Genomic DNA, 27,462 nt, shown 5'->3' on the forward strand with positions numbered 1-27,462 from the left:
TCACAAGTTTTTTCGTATTATTTTATTTCTAGAAAAGATCAAGATTGAATACTGACAAAATTTACATTTTTTTATCCTTCTAAATATCAAACACATTTTCCAATATTCAATTCAAATTTTAAATTCCTAACCTATCTTCTTTAATTTTATTTAAAAATGAACAATATTTTAGAATAATGTTTTCAAACACTGCTTATTCCACCTGAAATCCGTTGAATGCAACGATTTATGTAATGTGAATTATATTGCTTCGGCATTTTCAATTTTCTCTAAACTAATGCACGGTGCTATTGTGTGCTTGCAATAGACTATGTTGCTAAACGAGTGTGGTCTTTGCTGCAGCGAGTTCTATTCGTAATTTTGTGTACGGTTTTTCACGTATTTGAGATGTTGAATACTTCTTAATTTAAATACTCAAGATTGAGATAAAATTGTTCACTATTCTTAAAGCTTATTGTACCTTCGAATACGTATGATGTTTTTGCAATATGAATTTAAAGAAGTATATTAATTTTAAATATTTTTTTTTACACTAAAATAGGTTATTATATAAACTTACTACTTTAGAATATTATGTTTATTGTATGAGATTATTGGTAATAGACAAATTGAGTGGCAATTATTGTCCTTTAATACCTGGTGGATTAGCCAGTCAGCACTGACAATCGAGTGTAGATCAGTTCATGTTAGATATTATGTCCCTTGTGCCTGTAGTTAAACTGGTTTCCTCAATCTTGACACAGAATCACAGTATAACATAGAAGTCATGATTTGCGGAGTAGCTGGATATAGATAGAATTTGTCTTGATAAACGAATCCCCTAATCAACAATCTTGGTAGTATTCTAAGTTTATAATAGAGCTATGAGGTTTTATCTACATAAAAAGATAATGCATACAATTAATATGGTGAAGATTATTTTATGAATTAATACTTCGATGGAATATATTTGAGCGACTATATTAGCAAGAGGCTGGTATTAAGTAATGATTTGTGATTATTTTAATTTATTCAAAAAATACTATGAGCGCAAGATTTAGACTTTTCCTATAATTTTCACTTTTATAGCAAATACGATTAATGTGTAAAAGCATCACGAGTTATTATAAAAAGCGGTGTTATATATTTAAAACTTCGTTTAATAGATTTCTTTATAAAACTATACATGAAAAGCATATGTAAGAATGAGAAGTGGAAACTTTTCACATATAACAATAATATTTGGCTATTTATTCACGAAATCAGTTTCGATCTTTGAATAAGCTGGCAGCATTGCTTGTTTGCAGATATATTTTATCATGTAACGTGGTATTTTCATGGTAATCTAAGACTCCTAACCGTGCAAAGATGCGATTTTTCAATTCAATGTGCTCCACGTGAATCGACTTACAGTCGAGTTGCCAAGAGATCAAAAGATTACAAAAATTGCGTTCTATTTTTTAATTCCAAGCATGTAGAACAACTAACGTGTCCTAGTTCAGAGACAAAACAAGCTAGTTGCATTTTTTTACAAATGTTATTTATTCATTAGAAACTCAGATAAAAATGATGATGAAAAAAAACAATTAAACGCTATATTTTTTAAATATTACATTCTAAATACCCTATTTAATACAAAAATGTATGTTAGAAATTTGATTCTCTTTCTTGTAAGGATCAATAATAGATTATTACATAAGTAATTTTTTTTTGTATAAGTATTATATTCGTTCTTCACCTTAGTGACCTTTTTCTTCCATTTTTATATCAGTAATTAGTTTAGTTGCCATAACTATACTAGTCACAGTTTAATATACCCAATAGATTAAAAATATAACTCTTGCTATTTCAGCTTCATTAGCTAAAGGGCTTTCAGACAATTAGGGATGTGAAAGACGCAGGTTCTGTCCTGAACCTTCCTATACATTTGTTTCGCATGCTATCTCTGTTTTTAAATTTAATTTCATCCGACGTCTCTCAGGTACAAATATAAACTGTTTTCCAAAGTTATAACGCACTCAAACGTCTTTCGTTCACCTTATTCCATTCTTTCATATTATGTACTCGTGTGGGCTTTGTTCCTCTAGAATTTTGCAATGTACTTACGTCTTCTTTCAACTATTTTCTAAGTTCTAGCGGCTGCTTATCTGATTTAGTGTTTTTTTATAGTTTTATACTGAGCACAGCAATTTTAAGATTCTTCCATGGTTAGTTTTCAAACAGTACCCATTTTCACTAGTTGGATATCCAGTCGTGTCAAAGTCAATTAAAATTAAATTGTTTAATATCGAGAAATATAATAATTATCTTTGATATAGAAAAATAAAAATAATAGTCATTTTGAATATAAAGCAAAGTAGTCCTTGTACTCGTTTGTTTTTGATACAAAGAAGAACTACTTTTGGTCCTTAGAGTGTTTAGCGCCTTGTTGAATTTTTGCTTTGGAATCCTGTAAACAGCTATTGCGATTATCGTTTTCTTTTTTTTCAGATTCTTTGTACATTTAAGATTCTCTTCTTCTCATCATATTATTACTTTATCTTAATTTCTCAAGAAATTTCCTTTCCGATATAAATGAGAAAAGAGAAAAGATGAAGCGCAAGTTTAGTTATGGTACCGTGAATCGATCTATTTAGATACTTTTGATCCTTATAATATACTGGACTGAAGATCATTCAGAATGTTTTGTATAAAGATAAATATTTTTAATTACACAATTTTACGTTAAGACCTTTTTAGAATATCCGTAATGTGAAATATATTCAAATTTCATGGTCGTTCCATATATGTTGTGTTCTTGTAGCAGCTTTGAGATGCACTTTTTTTTAAATTGTTTTACTTGCTGATAGGGCTTTGTGTATCATCATGATCATATATCATCGAAATCATATATATATTTTTTTTTATGTTAGAGGTGGCAAACGAGCAGGAGGCTCACCTGATGGAAAGTGACTACCACCGCCCATGGACATCTGCAATACCGGGGGGCTTGCAGGTGCGTTGCCGGCCTTTCAGGAAAGAGTACGCTCTTTTCTTGAAGGTTCCTAAGTCGTATCGGTTCGGAAAAACCGCCGGCGAAAGCTGGTTCCACAGAGTGGTTGTGCGAGGCAGAAAGTGTCTTAAAAATCGCGCTGTTGTGGATTTTCGGACATCTAGGTGGTGCGGGTGATATTTGGAATTTTGACGAGATGTCCGAAGGTGAAATTCAGCAGCCGGGATTAATCCGAACAATTCCTCGGAACATTCCCCGTGATAAATTCTGTAGAAGATGCAGAGCGATCCAACATCTCTACGCAAAGCCAAAGGATCAAGCAGATCGGAGAGGGCTTGATCGTCGATAATTCGAGCCGCTCTACTTTGGATATGGTCAAATGGAAGGAGCTGGTACTGGGGAGCACCCGCCCAGAGGTGAGAGCAGTATTCCATGTGAGGCCGAATTTGCGCCTTGTATAGTCTTAGACGATGAGCCGACGTGAAATACTGTCTTGCCTTGCTGAGCACACCGAGCTTTTTTTGATGCCAATTTGGCTTTGCCTTCCAATTGACCGCGGAACTGAACGAGGCTCGAAACATATCGCCAACTCGAAACATCGACGCCAAGTATTCCGATACTAGCTGTGGCGGCTAACGGAATGTTCTCGAATCGTGGAGATACGACAAATGGTGTTTTTTTAGCAGTTAACGCGCAAACTTGCGTCTTTTTGGGGTTGAAATGGACTAGGTTTAGCCGACCCCAGTTCGAGACTTTGTTTAACGAAGACTCGATTTCAGACACAAGTTTGTTCCGGTTTTCTTCGACGTTTTCCCGAGAAATATTAACACGGCCGGTGTATGAGGTGTCTACGGTGCTGTCGTCTGCATAGCAGTGAATGTTACTGATTTGCAACATGTCATTGATATGCAGAAGAAACAGAGTGGGTGAAAGAACGCAGCCTTGTGGAACACCAGCATTGACGAATTTTAAGTCGGAGCATGCACCGTCGACAACGACCTTAATGCTCCGATCTGCCAAAAAACTGGTAATCCAGTTGCATAATTTCCCGGGAAGCCCATAGGAAGGAAGCTTCGAAAGAAGCGCTTTGTGCCACACGCGATCGAAGGCCTTCGCTATGTCCAGACTGGCTGCTAATGCCTCCCCCTTGCTCTCAACTGCTTCCGCCCATTTATGAGTCAGGTAAACTAGAAGATCACCGGCTGAGCGACCCCGACGGAAACCGTACTGGCGGTCGCTAATCAGCTGGTACTCCTCTAGGTACCGCAGGAGCTGGCAGTTAATAATGGACTCCATTACCTTGGAGAACAAGGAGGTGATGGCTATAGGCCTATAATTGGACGGGTCTGAGCGGTTGCCCTTTTTAGGGATCGGATGCACCAAAGCAGTCTTCCAGGAGTTCGGGACGACACCGAATGCATAGGGTTGCCGGAAAAGACGCGTTAAGACCGGTGCCAACTCGGGAGCACAAGTCCGTAGCACGATTGGAGGGATGCCATCGGGTCCACTCGACTTATGAATATCCAAGGAAAGAAGTGCTTTACGAACTGCACTTTGCCGGAATGTAACCTCCGGCATCGTGGTATCACATCGCGGGATTGTTGGTGGTGACTTTCCTTGGTCATCTAGAGTCGAGTTCGCCGCGAAGAGAGAGCCTAAAAGATCAGCTTTCTCCTTCGCGGTATGGGCCAATGACTCACCGTCTCTGTGCAAAGATGGAAAAGAGGGCTGACAAAAATTCCCTAAGACAGCCTTAGCAAGAGACCAGAACGCACGTGTTCCTGAAGGGAGGCGCACCAGTCTCTCGCCAATTCTGCCAATGTACTCCGTCTTCGCCTTAGCAATCACGTTTTTGAAGGACCTAGAGGCAGAGTTATATTCCTTTCTGAATGCGCTGGTGTTTACATCACGAGACGCAGATGCGTTAGCCCAGTCTTGGTAGCGTTCCCATTTTCGGCGTGAAGCCGTTTTGCAGAAACGACCAAACCAGGGCTGGGACTTGCCACCGATGGGGACCGCAGAATACGGAATGAACAGTTCCATACCCTGAAGTACCACATCGGCGATAGAGTCAGCAACAACGCTCGGATCATCTGGCGAGAAACAAACCTGCCCCCATGGGTAGGATGCAAAGAAGGACCGCATTCCATCCCAATCTGCTGACTTGTAGTGCCACACTCGGCGGCAGCCCACGAAACGAGGTCGTGAGTACCGCGCCACCGGCACTGTACTCCGGACGAGACAGTGGTCCGACGAGCCCAGAGGGGGATCGACGATAACCTGGTAGCCATCCGGATGGGAAGTCAGCAGAAGATCCAACAGGGAAGGTATATGATCCTCCACGTCCGGTATTCGCGTTGGCGAGGTGACCAGTTGTGTCAAATCGTATGCTAAAGCGAAGTCGAGAACAGATCTACCCGCATGATCGGTAGTGCGTGATCCAAGCCATTCGGCATGGTGGGCATTAAAATCGCCAAGAATTACGATCTCTGCGGATGGGATCTGCTGCAGCACGGAATCTGTAGCCACTTGGACGTGCTCAACCAGTCGGTCGGTTTCGGCATTACCGCTATGGGACCTATAAAGGCACGCGTAGATTCGCGGATGGTCGTCGCAGTCTACACGGAGCCAGATAATCGATAGGTCCTGCCCTTCAAGGCTGCCGAGGCGTCGAGAGCAGATATCATCTCTGACGTAAACGCACACCCCAGCTCGTGGTACAAAGGAATGTTCCAATTTGTACCCGGGGTAAGAAACAAATGTCGTATCGGCAGGAGAGGATATCTGGGTCTCGGTAAGAAAGAGCAAGGCCGGCTTCGCCGTCTCAAGGTGAAAGTGAACTGCGTTCAAGTTGGAGTTGAGTCCCCTTATGTTGCAGAAGTCCACAGTGTGGACTAGGTAGGGTAGACCAGGTAGGGGTTGCCTTATGATGCCTGCTCCGCTTGCCCCGAACAGTGGCGAGCGCAAAATTGCCCCCCCCCAGAATTCGGAGGGCAGCCTGGGCATCCCTGCTCAGGTGGTGTACGTCCTGAGCATGGATGCCCAGAGAGGGATTCTCCACCGCAGTCGCTGATGGTACCCTCCTGGGGTAATGAAACCAAATTCTGCACAACCATTATGTTTTGGGGGGGAGGGGGATCGGGCCTCCGGGACTCTCACATACCGGACGAAACGCGGTAGCATAGCTACCACTTTACGCCGATTTTGAGTGAGAGAGTGGTACTTCCCCGGGCGTGCCGGCCCATTCGGCTGCAACCAAAAGGTATGCAGTGTGGCACTACCACTAGGATCATATATCATATATCATCGAATAGAAATACCTAGTATTGTTGTATCTCATTTCAAAGGTTGAGTTAGCCGATGTGTTATATGTTAGAGTTGATGTGTTCCCAATAGGTTAGTGGCGCATCGACGATGATGATATTTCGTACTACACAAGTACTATGTCTATGAGGGATCGTTCAAAAATCGTGTATTACTTGTATGTGTTGATATTTTATTTGTACGTCACACACTAAATAATAATTATAAGATTAATTCATATAACCGTACAAAATACTTTTCTTCTGTCACAAATATGTTACAAGGATTTTTTTTTAATATATTTATAAACTTCACTAGCTTTTCCTCGCGGCTTTCGTTCGTTCGTTCGCCATATTGATTGACATTTATGGTTACCGCTGCGGTAGCGGGAAGTGATATCCGTTCTCGATGAACGAACCATCGAACAAAAAACGATTCAAATTGAACTGGTAGTTCCTGAGATTACAGCGTTCAACGATACAGACTCTCCAGCAATATAGATTGAAAAATATTGTGTTTTTTTCGCATTTTAATTTGTATTTAATTTATCGAGCAAAATATTTAAGCTTTACGTTACTTTTTGCAACGGATAAAACATTAATTATAAAAGTATTTAAGCACGCGAAACGCGTACAATGTAAACTCGTAGATCAGTTTATCATTGTTCTGCACGCGATATATTTATTAAAGTAATGGTTTAAATTGATATTAGCAGCGACAAAATAAAATTTTAGAACTCTAATTAATTCGTATCAATAGAAATTGTGCTTATAATTAATAAATGGATTAAATATTTAATAGAAATATAATGTTTTAATATTCGAAACTGAACTTAAGGGCAATATTAATATATCAGCTATTTTTATATAGGATAAACCAAATAAATTGATTAAATGAAGTATATTTTAAACTTTGAAATCTTCGATCATATTGAAATGAAACAAAGAATCGTTTCCACTTCTAAATATTGATATTTAAAAATTTCCAAATTCGGCGATACTTCTAATCGAGCGGAAATTGTTTTACGAGTTAGAATATTAAGGTTACTTAGGCTACTTACTTTGTTTATTCTTTAGCCTTTACAAACTAGACCACTACCAGATTGGAGTTTTCTTTTTGTAATATCTTATTAAAAATAGTTACAAAAAGCCGTATTAAAGAAACAAAAGTAAACCAACTAAATATTATAAAATATTTACAGTGCTTGTGAAAATTTATCGAAGAATAATTAATACCATCGTTTAGTAGACCGGTATTGTTATTTTATATTATCGATGGTATGATTGTTATCCGTGATGCTTGATTACATCCTAATTGTTGGTTTCAGTAAGCTGCTCTCTTCAATTAACACATTAAAATTGAATGGAAATCTGATAAGTGTAATTGTTTTGCTATCCTAATGACAATATTAATGGCGCTACTAAGAATGTGATGCGGTTGTTTTATTTTATTTTTTTAGCTTATGTACGGAGAACGATCTACGAATAAGGACTTTCGCTCTTCAGTTAAGATTGTAATCAAACTTCGTATTGTAATCCCTAACAGAATAAACCATTAATTTGTAAATGTAAAAGAAACAAACAATTTTTTTTTAAATGGTGTTAAATATTGACAAATCGTATTATAAATAAAACAAAAGGAAATCAGAACTTATTAAACGTATTAATGATATTTATTCAGTCAAAAAAACTCCTGTTACCCTAAAAATGTAATCAATAATCCCACCAATTTGCTTTGTAAACCCATTCAACTATGATATGGATCTAATATACTCAACCATCGCTAATATCAAGAATGTCTAAAGATACATACATCTATCTTTTTTCGAATTTATCTATTTAGACCAAGGGTCTTCAACCTTTTAGAAGTCAAGGGCCAAGTATACTATGATTTTTTTTTCGGTGTGCTGCAACTCAACCTAAACATTTCATTATAAACTTAAGTAATTAAAAAACAATAACCATCGAAGGAATTTATTAAAAAAAATTAAAAAGAAAATATTTTATTAAATATATTTTTTTTAATATAATTCAATGAGATGTCATTGTTTGCTCTTAACTAATTTATCAATATCTGCCTCTATAATGGTCGTTGCGAGTCTCAAACTGTTTTCAAAGTGAACATAGGTGATTCTTGTTCTTGCCTTCGACTTTACGTTTTTCATTCGAGAAAATAACTGCTTGCATAGATACGTTGTGTCAAACAGAGAGGTCATTTTTAGCGCATTCGCTCTGATTTTAGGAAAATCTGCGTAGGGACGTATTTCGGGGTAGTGCGTCCGCGCCTCTCTGCCTGCACTCGTAGTTTCACACGGATCACTCGCTTTAGTTTAAATACCTATTTCGTTTTAATTTCTATGTAAGTAAGTAATGTAAATTTAATTTATTTAATCTGTCGCCGGGCCGCAAAGGCAGCCACGGCGGGCCGCAAGCGGCCCGCGGGCCGCGCGTTGAAGACCTTTGATTTAGACCAACGTCTAGAATTAATCTTTGTAACTGTCTATATTTTCAATGATTATTATTGATTTGTGCATCCGTTTCGTAACAGTGAGTAAAAATTAAGCCGAAGCTCTTACAGAAGATTTTTTTGTAAGAAAATTAATCCTTTTTTTATCTACCCAATTATCAAATCACCTGTTTACATACTCATCTCTCCGAATGCTCACCTATCCACCTGACTACCTGACTACCATACACCTATCCAATATTCTCTCTATCCATCTTAACTACCTATTCACCTAGGTGCCTATGTATTCTTATCTTAAACGTGGATTCACCCAACTATTCGCTAGTTTATTCAACAAATTTTCCAAGTCTGATCAGTAGAAATATGTAAGATAACGGACTTTCACCACGCCGGTCATATTATGTCGTAATATGTAAATTAATTTTTTGGTAAGTTCATTTTGTTCTTCATTATTATTTTTGTATATTGTGTGTGGTGTGTTTGTGTTTTTATGTAAAAGTATTGGTTAATCTTAATACTAGAAACATTCCGACGGAACTTATTTCTCCAATGCGGGTTGCATTTGCTAAAAAGCCTCTGCTGGAAGAATTGCTTCTCAATTTATGTAATAATTTCATATTTAAATATTTTATATTTGATAGGATATGATTTATATAATATTAGTGTAATTATTATAGAATATTATATCTAGATAACGTGTATGCGCAAAAACAGTCGCAAATAGAGTAATCTCTTAACTATGAATAAGAATTAATCTGAAGAGCATTTTCGATGTATCAGTAGAATCATATATTACAAGATTGAGTTAAGAAAATGAAACTCGATTTGTTTCCATGGCGGATATTGCAAGACTCTAATGAGGTTTCCGCGAAATATATTAAAAATTAAACGCAGTAAAATTTTCATACAGATTAAGTCGAATATCCTTCTAATTTACGTTTGGATAAATTTGGTGCACGAAGGAATACGTAATCTTCTTTAATTTATTTTAAGTACACAGACGAGTAGTTTGTTGGTTTTTTTAACGTTTTAATATCAGTGTACGTGTCCTTGTCGTTTATTTTGAACAAGTTACCATATTTATTGAGAAAGGTTATCCACTACATAACTTCACGCTGCAACCCACGACGGTGGAAAAATAACGTTTGCCGTGGACGAAACCATTGCCGTGTTGGAGTAAGCTCCACACCTTCTTCTAAAAAGGCAGAGGAGACTTTTGCCATTAACAGGCTTTTCAATGTTATTTAGTGTGGATGGTTTTACACGAATAATTTAAGTTTTATTTAAAAAATATGACGAATTCTAAGCTCGGTTACACGTTAACCGCTCTAAATTATACCAAATAGAACGATTTGTTGCGAAGTTGCTAAGGGCCACCATTACGACAGCATCCGACGGTCAATTTGCAAAAGTGCAAAGTGATTAGCAATTTAGCCCGAATGAATAATTTCGTATTTCTCATTTTCAATGATCCCACGTTGTAGCGGCTTTCTCTCGGTGATGACCTGTATTTGTGTCGACATCAAATACTAATGATTTAAAAAAATGTTTAAACATTGATGTCGACATAAAATAAATTTTGCCACCGCACTCAAATTTGCACAAGGTTCATTGTTAGCCTTTGTTGTATTTTAGCGAAATTTACATTTTTGCCATAAATATACATTTTTAGTAATTTTTTTATTTTTTCGATGTAACCAATTCAAAATAGGCCTAATAATTTTAAAATACGAGTTTAATGGATTATGATAGTAACATGATAATAATTTACGAATAAAAATTAAGCAAAAAACCTTTAAAATATTTGTTTGTTTAAAATTTAGTCAAAAATATTTTTAAACAAGTATATAAGCTTAAAAAGAAATCTGTGAACAATTTATCCGAATTATCTTTATTTCACGATTTAAGCCTTGTGAGAATCTGCTGCGGAGGCAAATTTCTAAAAATAACTAACTTATTTAAAACTTACCTTTTTTCATTTTAAAATATTTCACGCAAGATGTCACTCACGATATAATTGTCACTTATAATCATTGTTCTTAGAAAGCACTGCACCAAGTCTAAATTTCAATCATTGTCCCAGGTAAGGTGAACATTGCTACGTCACTTACTACAACGCGGGATGCCTCTTGATTCAGAGGGACTCCTCTTCGGTCGGAGTCAGGCGTGGATTTGAGACCCACACGGTCCTGCCGGGCCTTTTAAAGGAGGCAGGGTGGTACGCGCAGGCGTCCAACACCCTGTTGCTTCATAGGTATGTTAAACGTAATGATTTTATCGATATCGAACATCGATAACATTTTTTTTTAATAATTTTAAATTACCGACAAATACATTAAATGTATCGTAAATTGATGAATGACCTGTTATTTTTATTTTTATAATCGGATACAGTAAAAACAAATGAATTTTCACCCATTTTTCATTAATTTTATAAAAACTTAATACAAAATGTTATCGATTTTATTTACGTTAAAATTTTGAGTTATATCTAAAATATAATTAGAAACTAAGCTTGTTTAAGAGAAAAAAGAGAAATAATAACTTACAAAAAATGTTTAACATTAAATCAATTAATACCAGAACTTTAAAATAATGTATATCATCTTAAATTTACCAGAGAAATTTGATACAACTCATTGCAAAAGTTCTTTGTTTTAAAAAATATTATCGATAAATTATAATAACATCGATAATAAAGTTGCGTCCCATCCCTCTGCCCTCACACCCTAGCAACCTGTAACACCCACATCCCCCTATCGTTTAAATACTGACTTATCAAAAAACTTATTGTTAAGTTAGATGTTGTTACGAGTTTTACCACCGTCAAAAAATACAGGTGGGATTATTAAATTATTGTTTAATCTAGTTTTGAGCCTTTTTTCTGTATTTTTATGATTTTTGTTATTTTACACTATTCACTATTCATAGGGCAAAGTCAATAATTGAAAAAGTTACGTAATGTGTAATTATTGCGCTACGAAAAACATTTCCAATAGTTTTCGTAATCTATTTGTATTCTTTTTATATTAATTTACGTATTTTATTATTTTATGTTATTCATACAGAAAACTATGAACTAATGTCTAATAATTAATAATAATGGTGCTATAAATAAATTTAATGATTGCGCTACGAAAACATTTCTATTGGTCATTGTTAACTTATTTGATGTATTTTCTATTTTATTTAATGATTTTCGTAATTTTGTGCTAGCTTAGGTACCACACCTGACTGAACTATATTAATGTATATATATGACTATATGTATACGTATGAAATTCACTATCAAATCCCAGGGGTTGTATGGATTACACTAAAATATACTGCGAGAGCGAGAGATATATTAGCAAAATCTTTCTATAATTATCCTACTAAAAGACCTCGGCCTAACGAGAACTTCTGAAGTTCGATGTTAAACAAATATCTAAAGCTTTGCTATCAGGTTCCTATCAAATTTGGATAGGCAGGGGGGTCTACGAAAGCAGTGAAGGTGCGCGTTGATGCATAGTGCAAATGGGGCCTTTAAACCTACATCCGGGTCGCAAGTTTCTGGAACTGCTCGCATTTATTCTCTCTGCTACACGATGGACCTAGAATCGGCATGATGATTCCATGAAATGTAAAAAGTTCGTCTCACACAGTAAAGTCAAAATTAATTAAAAATTTAAAGCTAAAAGTAAAATGTACGATTGTATTCTGTATATACTACGTTGTTGGAACGCTTGATGATTTTAAAGAGTTAATACACGTTTTTTATGTTCTCCAAATTCACCTGTTTTATTTCGTCAAGCCAGTTAGTCTTATACAAAGATATTCTGCTACGAACGTATTTTATTAGTCTTATTAATTTAGATTGATATCATAATTATTTTTATATGAAAGCTGCATAGTGGGAATAGAAATACGTTTGAACCTGTTGCATTCGAAAACATACTCTATTCAACCGATAATGTCGCTAAAACGGATCGTTATCTGGAAATAAATCGTATGCGGTAAACTAAGGGAAAGTAGTCATTATAAACAACTCAGTAATATTTTCACATTTTCACTTTATTATTATATAATATAATTATTATTCGACATGATGCTCAGTTTTCAACACATGTCAGGACTTTGCGATTATACCTACTCGCATTCAGCTTCACATTATCATATTGAAATTTCACGGCTACCAGAAAAGATCTACACAGGCTTCTAGCTTAATCCACAATGAAATTATAGGTTGTCGTAAATGACCTGAACTGCTTCGAGAAAAGGATGGTACGGCCGTGCCGCGTTTTTTGCTCGACTTGGCGGGGGATTTGCCGTGCCCCCAGATCAAAATTATAACGTTTATGTTTTCGTTTCTGCTAAAATGAAAGTCCAGATTGTTTGTAATTAATAGGTCTTTACTTACGAAATTGCCATTTTACAGTACTGGCCATTTCGAATCAAAAAATGTATTGCTTGACTAAGAATTTTAATTACAAATTACTTTATAATTAATTTAAAAAAAGCAGATTTTTTTTATTTATTATTAAATTTGATTGATATTTTCATAAAATCTAAGTCAAATCATCATCATGGGTACATTAAAAATTCGAGTAATTAAGAAATATGGTACCATCAAAGCATTGCTGCTACAGCAACGCGTCAAAAGTGGCACGCGACAAATTAACAACACTACAAATTTTAGTGTACCCTGTGCCGAATGTCATACTCATTGTGGCGCATGTATGTGTGCCTAATCTTTAATCAATAAGATTAAGCACTATACTTACAATGAAGATGTCATGTTAAAGAAATACAATTTTTATTCAGTAAAATGTCGTTACATTTTGCGATAGCTGTACTGGTTATACTCAGGCTGTTACTTGATGTTGATGATTGATCTATGATCCGGATTGGGGCCCGAGGGTATGTCTATGGCTTGATCTCGGTATCTGCAAGTGTACTTCGTGACGATGTCATCTTGAATTTGCTTAAGTGATGCATTTGCAGGGCTTGAGGTTACTATATAACGTCTTTGGCGAAACGTTAGTATCCTTTCTTCTGTTACCGATGTGTGTGCCTACGTCAGATAATTTTTGAGCTCGAGTTAACTATGTACCGTCTTTGGCTATAGGCTAATGTTCCTCACTCTTAAAGGGTTGCTGGAGTAGTATTACATAACTAATAAGTGGTACCAAGCTAAGCTTAGTTAACGTTATGACATCGTTACCAATGTCTCTCATTAAACAGTAGTATTAAAATCACGATCGCATGTTGTAGGCAGTTGCGGACTCTGCAATACTGCTAAAGTGATACGTTCGTAATTCACAAATCAATAATAAATATTAAAATATAAAATAAAAGAAGTTTATATTTTTAGGCATAATCCTTAATTAATTAATTACAAACCTAATTGTCCAAACATTACTAAGAAAACATAAAACATCCAAACTCTAAATACGATATTATATTAAAATATACTAATTATTATGTTTTAGAAGAATCACTTTTTAAAAGTTATTCAAAACAGCTTACACGAGATTCCAGTCGGAGAACTCGAGTAAAACTCCTATAACTGCGTGAATTCCAATAATTCTTTTAAAATATTCTTTTGACATTTCGGTACTGCGTAACCTATCAGAATACCTTAGAGTTTTACCTCTGAATAACATACTTTTTTTAATGTTGAAGAACAAAAGTTTCAATTGCGACAATTTTTTAATTTGGCCAATTTTAATTTTAATATTTTGCTGACTCAATGATTTATATATTTTCAATTACGTAATTTATTTAAAAAATAATTCGATTATTGTTATGATATTTATCATTATTCATTTCATTCAATGTAGTGTATAAAACATGTCACCTCATATTGACACCGAAGTAGTCATGCATACGCTCTAACAACACTTTAAGGTTCTTACCGGTTTATATTGCAAATTTTACTTCCATTAATACGATATTGAATCTGCTTTACATTTGTTTATAGGATTTAAGTAATAATTTTATTGTAAAATTCATATGCAGACATAGAAAATGAAATAAAATGCAATTTCAATATTCTGTTTTATTACGCCAACTTCAATTGATAGAAAATATTATCTGATCAGAATTGATGTATGAATTTAAGGTATTGATTGTATCTAATATTTAGTAAAATAAATCGTTCGAAATATTTTTGTTTGAATGATAATCTTATTTTATTTCGACTTTTATTATACATCAAATCTTTCAATTTAATTTTTAAAGCAGTCTACACAACTAATTGAGCTGAAAATTTATCTGCGATTTTTGTGCCAAAGACAATTTGAATGTAGTATCTACAATCTAAGTTAGATTTCATCGTATAAAAAACTTATGTCAAAAGGTTTATAATTCAAAATATAAACCTAATAAATGCTTTAGGATATATATCAAGATAATGAAAAACATTCTTATATATATTTACCTATTCCACAGATTTAGCAATAAAACTCGCTAGAGAAATCAAACAATATAAATATTATATCAGTTCATAAATTGGCTATTGTATGCAACTGCCGTTTGTAGTAATTAATTTTTTTCACCATTATGATTGCACAACAGATATTCATTTTTATGGCTTATTTCAATGTAAGTAATGATATTATACTAATATTACTGAAAAGCTATATATTTGGTGGTGGATTTAAGGTGACGATTATTTATTATGTGTTATCCCTTTAAAGCAAAAGAGACTAACTTACAATTGAAAAAATGAAAATCTTGTTATAGATCTATTGACTCACAGAGCGGTTGTTGGCGTTTTAAAAAAATAAACTTTTTTTTTGCTGTCTTTACTCTTAATCGTCTCACACACCTGGGACGTCTTGTAAACACTTTAAAAACAATTACAAATTTTACGTGGATCGTCTTCGTGAGAGAATAGATTATAGACATATTTGTAAAATACACACATTATAAAATAAACTCCCTCCGCAGCGTCTGCCTCTCAGAATGTGTATTTTAATGCAGTGAACTGAAAAACTAACGAACGTATTGTCATACGGTTTTCACCAAAGGACGAAGTGACTTCTAACGAAGATTTTATGACAAATTCCTAAAATATTGCACGCAACGATTGTTGGTGATGTTTATTGACGTAAGACGACTAAATGTTAATCGAGTTACAAAATAACATTATGTATACACAAAGTAATAATATAAGTTTTTATTAAATAGTTGCACAAAGGCGTACAGAATTAATTATTCAATTAATCAGTTATTCTCGTTACCGTTGCACACTTCATTGTTCTAGAAAGCTGACTTTACTTTCAGTTCTCAGAATATGTATTTTGCTTTTAAGCAGCCCTTCACTATCTTAGAAATTAATTTTCAATCAATACTTTTTAAACATGATTCGTTTATTTTTCAGTGTGGCAAGTACTTTTAGTGATTAAATTAGTTGACTGAATTATACTATTGGTACTGATTTGATGTTAACTAAAATAAAATAAGTAAAATCAGCAGATGTGATCCTGAAAGTTGTTTTATTTTTTTATAATCTTTTAGTAATATTTTATTAAATTCTTAATTGAACATCGCATGAAATATACACAGTCGAACTTTTATGGGTTTGTTTTTAGTTCTACCTCTGTATACAAATCATTGATATATTCTCTCGTCTCGTCCGTAACAAAACGCATTCGCTGTACTGTTTTTTTTCTCGGATTATCTTGCAAAATTGATCTGTATGAAAAATTCTTTTATTATAGTGCAATAAAGTTACTTTTTTTATGTAAAACGTCTGAAAATATTTTTACGAATTTAACAGGTAATAGATGTATCGCTCATTTTATATTTGATTTTTCAAGCATGAATACAGTTCAAATTTAAAAATAATGTATTTATAGTCTGTGACTACATTATATATTCGAGGGTTGTGTTTGGTCATAACAATAAAAGATTAAATATTTTTGATAGAAAAATGTCACGAAATGGTCTCTACTATTTTTTTTTTTAATTTATACTCATAGCCTTAATTTTTGTAACGAAATAAAGCTTTCTGCGCTTACTACATTTTCTTTTCATGAAAAACCACATCTCCTGCCGCTGTTTATCCATTTACCAAACAATTTTTTTGTTTCTTAAATCAGTCACTTCGATTATGTTGAGACGTTCAAACGAGGCATCTTCAATTTAAATTTTCATGTCCTTAATTTGTATATATATACTTTGTTTCATTTCGATGGAAAACAGTGTCTTGAAACTTACATGTGTTGGATGAAAATCTGCAACACGTGTCTGGGCCAATTCGTATTGGAGCAGCGTGGTATAATTACCTCCTAACCTTCTCCTCGTGGGAGAGGAGGCTTAAGATTAGCAGTTGGATATTTACAGGGTGATACTTTTAGTTTTAATACTATAGTTTTAATTTTTTCGCATGACACAGTCGATCAATCTACTTTCGGAAGATAGGCATTGATTGTGTCTACTTTCGATTGTTGGAGAAAGAAACAGCATCACATCGCGATGCCCACGCGGCACGCGGTTGAGTTATGAAAAAAGCGCGCTCTGATTGATGTATCGATTTCTCATATACAACACGTACTTAGTACGTAGAACGTAGCGTGGCGTAGTTAAGCGTAGCTTAGCATCCCGTAGCGTAACGTAGCATAGGGTAGATAATTATTTATTACTTGTCATTCTTAAGCGTTTTGTAATATACCTTTAAAATCATAATCTATGTACATTGGTTACTAATTACTAATGATAATTCCAATTCTAATCCAATGCTATAACTGATTCGATATGCTTTTGTTTTCAATCATTTATTCGAATGTAAACTAAGCCGATAGAATCTAATTGAGCCTGGGATTAGGTTCGCATCTGCACACAGGTCGGCTTCTATACTAATGTGTGGTACTTAATGTCCTTGTGATTGCTTTTACGCTAATGGTATTGAAATTACAATTTCATAGACGGAATGTGTATGCATTTTTACTTCGTTGGTTCGCAATAGCGTATAACTTTATAGAATGTAAGCACCTTAAAATATTTGTGTCGCCTGGAATTTCCAGATAGAAAAATGTGATGTGAAACGTCCTATTGGAAATAAATACGTCTAAGGATGAATCGTTGAATTTATATAGAATTTATATGATATTTTTGCTTAAGAAATATTTTAAGCAAAAAAATATTGATACATAGGTGTAAGCCTTTATGTTTTGAATTGCCTATTATTTTTACTGAAACAAATCCAAACTTATGATGTAGCAAATAACGGTCGTAACGTTAAGACATTGGGTGTTATGGGTGCTAGCTGGGAATGAGTACGTTCTTTTTTCGAAAAGGGAATTTAGAGTGATAGTGAATATTGTTACTAAAACATAGTCAACGAACGTCCTAAGTTTTAATGTTTGCCTCCGTATAATGGAACAATATTGTAAAGCAGACTTAGGAAATTGTGTATGTTAAATTTATAATGGATATAAATATGACTACACATACAGAGTGATGCTACTCCTTAATCTAAGATTTTTTATGTCACAAAAATATGTCGATTTTAGTCAGGTAATTGTGTTATAAATTTATTTTATATTTATTTGAAAATTAGATCTGCTACTCCCTCGGGACTTGCGTAGAATTCGATTTGTAAAAAAAACTTCGCCAAACTTTAATGCGAAATGACTTTTTAAATCATATATATATATATATATATGATTTAAAAAGTATATATATATATATATATATATATATATATGTTATATCCATGACTATGGCACTGCATTGCAAAAGTTCGATTCCACGGTGCATCTCTGAATTTTTAATGTCAATATTAAAAAAATATTTTTCGATGTCATTATCCGGATAAGATAACAACGTGAGAAACTTGCATGTCTGAGTTGTATCTTAGAAAACCAGACCAAATCCGCAGGATTTTTTTTGATAAATTTATATAAATATTATTCCTTTCTACTGAATTATGCTTTCAGTTAACTTGAATTATGCTTCACAAAAATATATTTCAGTATAAATGTTTTTGTCGAATAGTGTAATAGCCCTTCAAAATGATATTAAATTTTACTTTTCCACGATTCATTTAGCAAAAATAATTGTCTCTTCTTTTAAATAAATCTACATTTATTACTTAATTTTCAAATCCAAAGATTTTTCAATTTAAAGCAACAGTAATAAAAAAATACTTTATAACGCTTTTTATTATTCATTTTAAATTTAACAAATAGTGTATTAGTAGGTACTATACAGAATGTATGCTGTATTGAAACTAACTGTTTTGTGTAGGAACAAATCAGTTATTTTGGAAGAAAAATCTTGTATAATATATATAAATTAGGTGACTTTTTTTGTGGTTATGATTTTAAATTTTTATGATTTTAAATGTGTAAAACATTTACGTAAAACGTAATTTCCTAGAACGTCCCATTTTCTCTTTGAACATATGACAGGTGACAAATTTCACTGAACTACGACATTGTTAAAATTTTCTGATAGTTAAAATTATATTTCCAGTTATTCGGTAACTATGTAAAATACGGCAAAATGTAGAACAAAGAACGAAACACGTGTCACGATACCACATCAGGTCAGGTGACAAAATGTCATGTTTTACAAAGGAAACAGTAAATTTTATAATTAATAGTTCATTTTAACGGCCACTTATGAATGCCAGTGACCCAGAAAAATGTTGTATTTCACGTTCCTGCAATTAACTCGTTCAGTCAACCATTGTGACATAACGCTTCATTTTCCGAGGATATATATATCAGTAACAAGAATTGTCTTCGTGTACCTTATAGTACAGTTAGCACAAAAAATCATGAGGCATTTAATTATGTGATTCAATATAAAGTAGATTATTGTTAAATAAATTTGGTGTCGAATGAAATAATATGTAAAACGTGCTAATGAAAAAAATGTGTATTAATTTCCACTCCTTTACACTTGAAAACTGCATACACAATTAGAGATATGCCCTTTTAAAGACAGTGGATATGGTAAAAAAACATCAAGAAACATCAATAAATTGAGCGCCTCAAGCTCCTCGCTAGAAGTGCTGAACTCGCTCGGGGGAAGAGTTAGGTGCCGTACATAATTTTTGAACGCCTGACAGCATGTACGCAAAATTTAATTATGATCGATTTAAGTAAAGAAACAACCATCTTACTTTCGCATGCATAATATTAGTCAGGATTAATTCTATCATATTATAACGATATAATATGTTGATCTATTTACGATTGTCTGGCTTTGCGTTTTAGTTCTTGTTATATGCGCTTGAACTTAATAAAACCTTGCGCCTGTAATTAACTTTACGCTTCAGAGACTCGTTCAATTAACTAGTTTACAACGCTTATAGCCTGAATGATATCCTGTTTGCACTTAACGTCCGGTGCATTGAAGATATATAGGTGTACAAATACGAATTCGCTTGAATATTCTCTAAATTAAATCTACAGTTCACTCAATACGATCGTAGATATTTTAATGCTGACGATTGAATTTAACGTAATAATTGTTGAAATAATATCGTTTCGTGCATGATAATGTATGTTATGATGTATGTTATGAATATTATGTTTTCTTATATTTCAAAGTTATTATAAAATCGATGTTATGTTTTATAAAAATGAATATTAAACATAATTTAAGCAAACGCTCTACAAATATTGAAAGTTTGGAGTTTTTTTATTTTTTGACAGTAAATCTTCAGCGATTTTTGTTTATAAACATGCAGTATATTTTATTTATTAAAAAATATATATTATACTTAAATAAATTACATTAACTTTGTCATTGATCGTAATGCTTCAACAAAAAAGCACAAGTATCAATAAAATTGATTTTTGTGCGTAAAAAATATTTTAGACAAAAATGAAAACTTAAAAAATTTAAAACGGGTAGTTAGATGTTGGTTACAAATTGTGCAGTCGGTAGGTCTCGAACCTACGCTTGCTAAGAGACTCTGGGCAATTCCCAGACGCCGCTAGGCCACGACTGCCGATGGAAATCTGGCGAATTTGCGAACATAATGTAAGTGGTATAATAAAATAATTTTACTTAAATTAGTTTTTTACACATTAAAGGTAATGCTCTTTCAGAAGAGATCTTTATCAATAGGTTCATTAATATAAAAAGTTATATATATTAACTTTTTTCTATTCAAGCCAGAAATAACATAACAAAAGTGCAAATTAAAAGCACTTACTATTTTTAATATTGAATTTGGTGTTTTATACCTTTTACGAAATATATTTACTCACACACACACACCTCGTTAAATTGTTATCAGCGCACATTGGTATTAGTAAGTGATGCTGCTGCTTACAATAATTTTATTTGTGTTAGTGTGCGTGAAACGATTAATAGTTAAGACGGCAAAAACACAGATTATATTTGTTAAGTTCAAGTAATAAGTTAAGTGTAGAATAAACATTCCACGCTTTTCGGTGAAATCTTCTCGTGTTCATAATATATTAATTAAATAAACGCTCAGTTTATATTCTTTATCTTAAATTACACTACTAATATTTAACAAAAAATACGTTATAATTATTAAAAGTGACAACGAAAACTTACAAAATTAAAACACAATTAACTGTTTGTAATAATTAATGTTAGAGTAAAAACCGAATAATTTCAATGATATACAAATAATATTTAAAAAAAAAATGCAATAATGAAATATTCATATTTGTTCTGTCCTGGCATTTTGCAGTACAAATATAAACAGCTCAATGGGATACGAACCTACGCATCTAAAAGGAAACTTATTTCCGCCAGGCGCTGTAACCGGTAGGCCACTACTGCTGGTTGGAAAATCGGCGAATATGCCTATAGTTCTTAACTTAATCTACTCTTTAGTTAACTTTTTCGGTTTATTGTAACGGCTATTCCGATATGTTTTGCCATATATAATTAATTTCTACTAAGTTTGTACATTATTGTTCACTACTATAATACATTCGAGACAAAAGTTGCTTTATTTTTTTATTTTATAACATTTTTTTTTTAATTTGACATATTATTTTTCGAAATATTTTTGCAAATGCTTAATAAGCTAAACGTAGAGTTGTTTATCAGCGTCAGAATATCGATTAGAATAGTTATAAATGATTCACCTAAACCAAATAGGGCCAATAAGTTATATGGATAAGGTTTCTAATCGATTTCAGTTAAAGTCATCATACATGAAACTGCAATTTACCTCGTAATATGATATGCGCTTTGCCTTTTCGCATATCATATCAGTTTGAATGTAAAATCTTAAGCGATAATTCTTTCATTAATATAATCTTGTCTTCATTTTTTTTTTTTAATATTTTATTAAAGTTCAATGACCTATGATTTCTAATAACAACAAAGGTATAGCCAACAACAGAGCAAATACCGCCGATTTTTTAAAATTACTAACTTAAAATCAGGTTGAAGAAAATATTGCACGTTACCTAAATGAGGAAACGCATTGTAAAGATTATATAATATTATATAATACTGAAAATGAATACCTGCCTACACGTAACAACAAAATATAGGTAAAGATACAGGCGAGGCATAGCGATTCGAACTTATATTGGTTCGCGTACCTGCGGAGGTAGATATTGAGCTATGATTCAATATTAATTTTATTTGTCTAACTCCACTCCGTCTGTGCCGGACAGGTTCGTTAAGGAATTTTAAATTGTAGTCGCGAATGATTGGAATCAATTGTGCTACTCAATTATTAAGATATTTAATCAAAAAAGTGCTTAAACATTTAAAAGTTATATTATGACAGAAAATCCAGGCGTAATTTTGTTTTATTTTCATAATATCAGTTGCTGTCGTCAAGACACATATTAAGAGTTAATAACAAAAACAGGTATGTAATATTCTGCACAAAAAAAAAGTATGTTTGTCTTCAATGCGTTTACAGACCATTCACAAGATTGTAATGAAAATGTAATGGATTCTTGACGAAGGTTGCTACATATAAAATACAACAATTATTTTATTATTAATCAAATGAGAAATATAATAAGCAATCCAAAAATTGAGTCCGAAAAGTATTCTAAGTACTGCGTACTTTTATATGGAAACATTGTTCTATGAAAATAATAATACCATGGAGCTGCTTATTAGACACGATCTTTAACAGTGAGAGGGTATTTGCATAAAATACAAGAGCACCTACAAGTATAAAAATACATCCAACGATTTTATTTTTAAAAATAAATAATCAAGTTAACTTAATAATTTTGTATATATAAAAAGCCGTAAAAATAAGCGAAATCGAAGAGAAGCTGAACTTATATTTATTAAATTATTTAATATTTGGTACTTAGTACAATTTTGTGGAAGGGTGAGTAAGCTAGTGTAATTACAGACACAAGGACATATCACCTATTTACCAAGGTTGGAGCATTAGCCATGTTATGGATAAAATGTCTTACAGTATCAATGTATATTATGGGCAGTGGTGACCATCAGATGGCACTTCACTCAACCGCCAAAACAAATTATAAAAAAATTAAATAAATTACCTAATTATATCAGATAAGCTAATTTATTCGTTTAAGCAAATATAATGTGAATGTATAATTAGATATTTAATTAAAAATAAAAACATGTAACGTAATTTGATAAAATTATACACTACGTCTTACGAATAAAAAATAATATTCATTCACTTGCCACACACTTGCTCTCTGAGGTAATAAATGTTATTGTTAGTATTACAAATAAAACACATACGTCCCCTTCTCTCACTACCGTGAGGGTTAAAGAGAACCATATGGATGTACATTGTACAGTCAGTGTATGTAGAAATAAAATCATAATCGAATATTTTCATTGGAAAATAAATCCTATCTCTCTGAAATAAGATTCAAAATACGTAAACAATATAATATTATATTTTTACGAATTCGTTCATGGAATTGTGTTTTGCGTCATGGATAATAAATTTATATTATTGATTAAAAATTGCTGCCGCTGACCAATACTTTAATCCTGTTTGTAATATTATTGCTAATGCAGACATATTGCATACATCGGGGGGTGAGTTCGTAAGATGAAATGTTTTTAGGGTGACATATTATCTTTTGTATTCAAATGCAATATGAATCTATTGTTTATACATTGAAACCGATATTATTTAAATCAAAACAATTAGTTTTACATGAAAATATAATAATTATCACTGACTTTATACTTTGTCCTATAATAACAAAATTAAAATTATTATCGGTACTGTGATATATATTTTATTGTATCGAAAAATCATTACTGTAACTATACTCGTAAAGCAACTCTGTCCCGGAGGGATCTCGGTTTCTCAATGAACGAATGTCACCCCCGGTAGAGATATTGCAATATTTAATGTTTTACGTTCTAATAAAAACAGGAACGCAGCTGTGATGCATTAGCTACGCCAGCATGTAATGCTTTGTATTTTTCTAGGGCACTTGAAAGCCACTTTAATTCCTGCAATAATATTGTTCAATTCATGCTATAATTAAAACATAAACTTATTATTACTATAATATTAAAATTATATATTATAACTCTCGCTTAAGAAATTTTTATGGTAATTTATTATATATTTTAAAATTATATAGGTGTTTGAAAATAAATTAAATATTAAATTTAAAATGTAATTTAATTTAGCAGCACAATGTGTATTGTGTCATATTAACAATTGTAACGCCCTTGTTTGAGGTACGAGCTCATTACGGTGTCATTTTCAATTACCTTACATCTAAAAGTAATCATGAATATTATGATAGATTTGATTAGGAATTGTATTTTATTGAGGATACTTTTTCCATCAACATTAAAAATAGCGATCGTTATTTTTTCTAATCAATGTTGAAATTTTATCATCTCAAATTTACATATGAAAGTACGAGCAAGTAATAATATTAATTATTCAGTAATCGAGTGTAGATATTATATAGTTTAATTAATTATGCGCTACGTTTATTTGTAACACAAACTACGTAGTGTTTCCTTTATATTGTTTACGAATAAGCGCCGCCTTGTATCGACCGTATCGGCAGCCTCTCTGCCGAGTGTTATTATTTGATGCGGTAATGTAGGGCTTTAGGAACCCTTCACGAAGGGACGCTGAGGGGCAAAGTAGACAGGTAGCTCGTTGTACGAGAGAGCGAAAGATTAAGCGTTTTAGAAATATATATTGAAACGAAAACTATACATATTTGTATTCAATAATAAATGCAAGGAGGTGGTATATACTAATTATTAGTCAAATTATGATTTAGTTATATAACATAGTTACTAATATTTGGGTAATATACATGAAAATTCTTTTAACTTTATACGAATTCAAGGCAATAATATTACTAAAAAACAGTATCATCAACCGTATCAACCGTACATCTCACGATGTAATGCAGGCTTAAATTAAGATATTGATTCTACTTAGGAAAAATAAACATCTTTTCCACTATGTTCATATACGTTTCTATAATGCTGTACCTGATCTAAGTCACCTTCTAAGTTATGGCAATCTTTTAGAGGGCAACTATTTCTTTAGATTGAAAAGGGAAAAAACTATTATCGGTGAATACCTGTTGCCAGCAGATCGTTTTTCTCATAATTTATAAATGAACTACGAACGCAATGTGAACGATGTATCTCAATTTAAAAAGTACTTATCCAATTGTAATCATATAATTTTAAGATGGATTGATAGGAATTAGTGAATGGAAAAATTCTACAAAAACACGTTGTTAAGTTTTTAGTACCTAGTCAGATAGAAGGATACAATTTCCAGTATAAATGCTTTACAGGCGATTTGTTTTTGTTTCGTCGTGAAATGCAATTTTTAGCTCTTACTTTTTTTTTCGTTCAATAACTCAACAACGGTTAAACTAAAACATCATAAGATCAAAATTATAGAGCTTTATTTTCATGGCTTACCTGATAGAAAGTGACTATCACCACCCATGGACATCTGCAACACCGGCTTTGCAGGTACGTTGCCGGCCATTAAGAAAGGTGTGTAAGCTCTTTTTTTGATGGTTCCTAAGTCGTCGGAAAAACCGCCGGCGAATGCTGGTTCAACAGGGTGGTTGTGTGAGGCAGCAAATGCCTTCGAAATCATGTTGTTGTGGATTTTCGGACATCTAAGTGGTTCGGGTGGAGCTTGGTATTTTGACAACATGTCCGAAGGTGCAATTCAGCAGCCGGGATTAATCATACCGCGGGATTCGACGCGAAGAGAGAGCCTAAAAGATTAGCTTTGTCCATCGAGGTATGGGACAGAGATGACAAAGAAGGCTGACAGAAATTCCCAAAGACAGCCGTAGTTAGAGACCAGAACTCACGTGTTCCTGAAGGGAGGCGCACCAGTCTCTCGCCAATTCTGCCAATGTACTCCGTTTTCGTATAGATAGCGTTCCTGCTTTCGATGTGACGCCGTTTTGCAGAAACGACCAAACCAAGGCTGGGGCTTGCCACCCATGGATATTGTAGAATAAGGAATGAATAGTTCCATACCTTGAAGCAACACATCGGCGACAGAGTCAGCAAAAACGTTCGAATCATCCGGCAAGAAACAAATCTGCCCAAATGGGTAAACTGTAAAGAAGGACTGCATCCCATCCCGATCCGCTAACCTGTACCACACAAGACGCCAGCCTAGAAAGCGAGGCCATGAGGGGCGTGCAATTAGCGTGAAGTCAGCAGAAGGTCCAACAGGGAAGGTGTATGATCCTCCACACCCGGGATTCGCGTTGGCGAGGTGACCAATTGCGTCACATCATATGTTAAAGCAAAGTCAAGAACAGATCTATCCGCATGATCGGTAGAACGTAAGCCGAGCTATTCGGCGTGGTGGGCATTAAAATCGCCAAGGATAACGATCTCTGCGGATGGAATCTGCTGCAGCTCGGAATCTGTAGCTATTTGGACGTGTTCAACCAGTCGGTCGCTTTCTATATATTATCTATAAAGGCACGCGTGAATTCGCTGATATTCATCGCAGGCTACACGCAGCCAGATAATCGATAGGTCCTGCCCTTAAAGGCTGCCGAGGCGTTGCGAGCAGATATCATCTCTGACGTAAAGGCACAACCCAGCTTGTGGTACAAAAGAATGTTTCAATGTGTACTCTGGGTAGGAACGAAAAGTGGTATCAGCCAGAGAGGATATTTGGGTCTCGGTACGAAGAGCAAGGCCGCCGTCTCAAGGTGAAAATGAACGACGTTCAAGTTGGAGTTCCCTAAGTTCCCTTATGTTGCTGATGTCCTCAGCGAGGATAAAAAGGTTGCCTTATGATGCCTGCTCCGTTTGCCCCGAACAGTGGCGAGCGCAAAATGGACCCCCCCCCTCAGAATTCCAAGGGCAGCCTAGGCATTCCTGCTCAGGTAGTGTACGTTCTGAGCATGGATGCCCAGAGAAGGATTCTCCATCGCATTCGCTGATGGTACCCTCCTAGGGTAATGATAACAAATTCTGCACAACCACATGTTTGAGGACTCTCACATACCGGACGAAACGCGGCAGCTTATCTATCACTTTACGCCGATTTAAGTGAGAGAACTTCTCCGCCCCATTCGGCTGCAACCCGACGGTATGTAGCATGGCATATTTAAACGTTTTTTTCGGTTTTCGATTGACGTGCCATTTTTATTACTATCTTTTTCACTATTTTTTCACTATCAATAATTATTAATGCAAATAGCATTAATTGTCTGAACATGGAAATGTTATAACTTAGACTTCGATTACATTTGCTCAATTTACAAAAATATGGCAAGCTTCGC

The 27,462-nt window shown here is 33.8% G+C and overlaps 1 protein-coding gene across 1 annotated transcript in view; it reads right to left on the minus strand.

The window, feature by feature from the left end:
- The window catches only part of LOC135194633 (epithelial discoidin domain-containing receptor 1-like), a 96,826-nt gene extending 85,927 nt beyond the window's left edge, over positions 1–10,899 (minus strand). Inside the window, exon 1 of the mRNA XM_064220277.1 lies at positions 10,710–10,899. Coding sequence (XP_064076347.1) covers positions 10,710–10,719 — 10 coding nt within the window. The 5' untranslated portion in view covers positions 10,720–10,899. The remainder of the gene's footprint in view (positions 1–10,709) is intronic.
- Between the last annotated feature and the right edge of the window lie 16,563 nt (positions 10,900–27,462).

The sequence above is a fragment of the Vanessa tameamea genome, chromosome Z (assembly GCF_037043105.1).
Source record: "Vanessa tameamea isolate UH-Manoa-2023 chromosome Z, ilVanTame1 primary haplotype, whole genome shotgun sequence".
NCBI classification, from domain to species: domain Eukaryota; kingdom Metazoa; phylum Arthropoda; class Insecta; order Lepidoptera; family Nymphalidae; genus Vanessa; species Vanessa tameamea.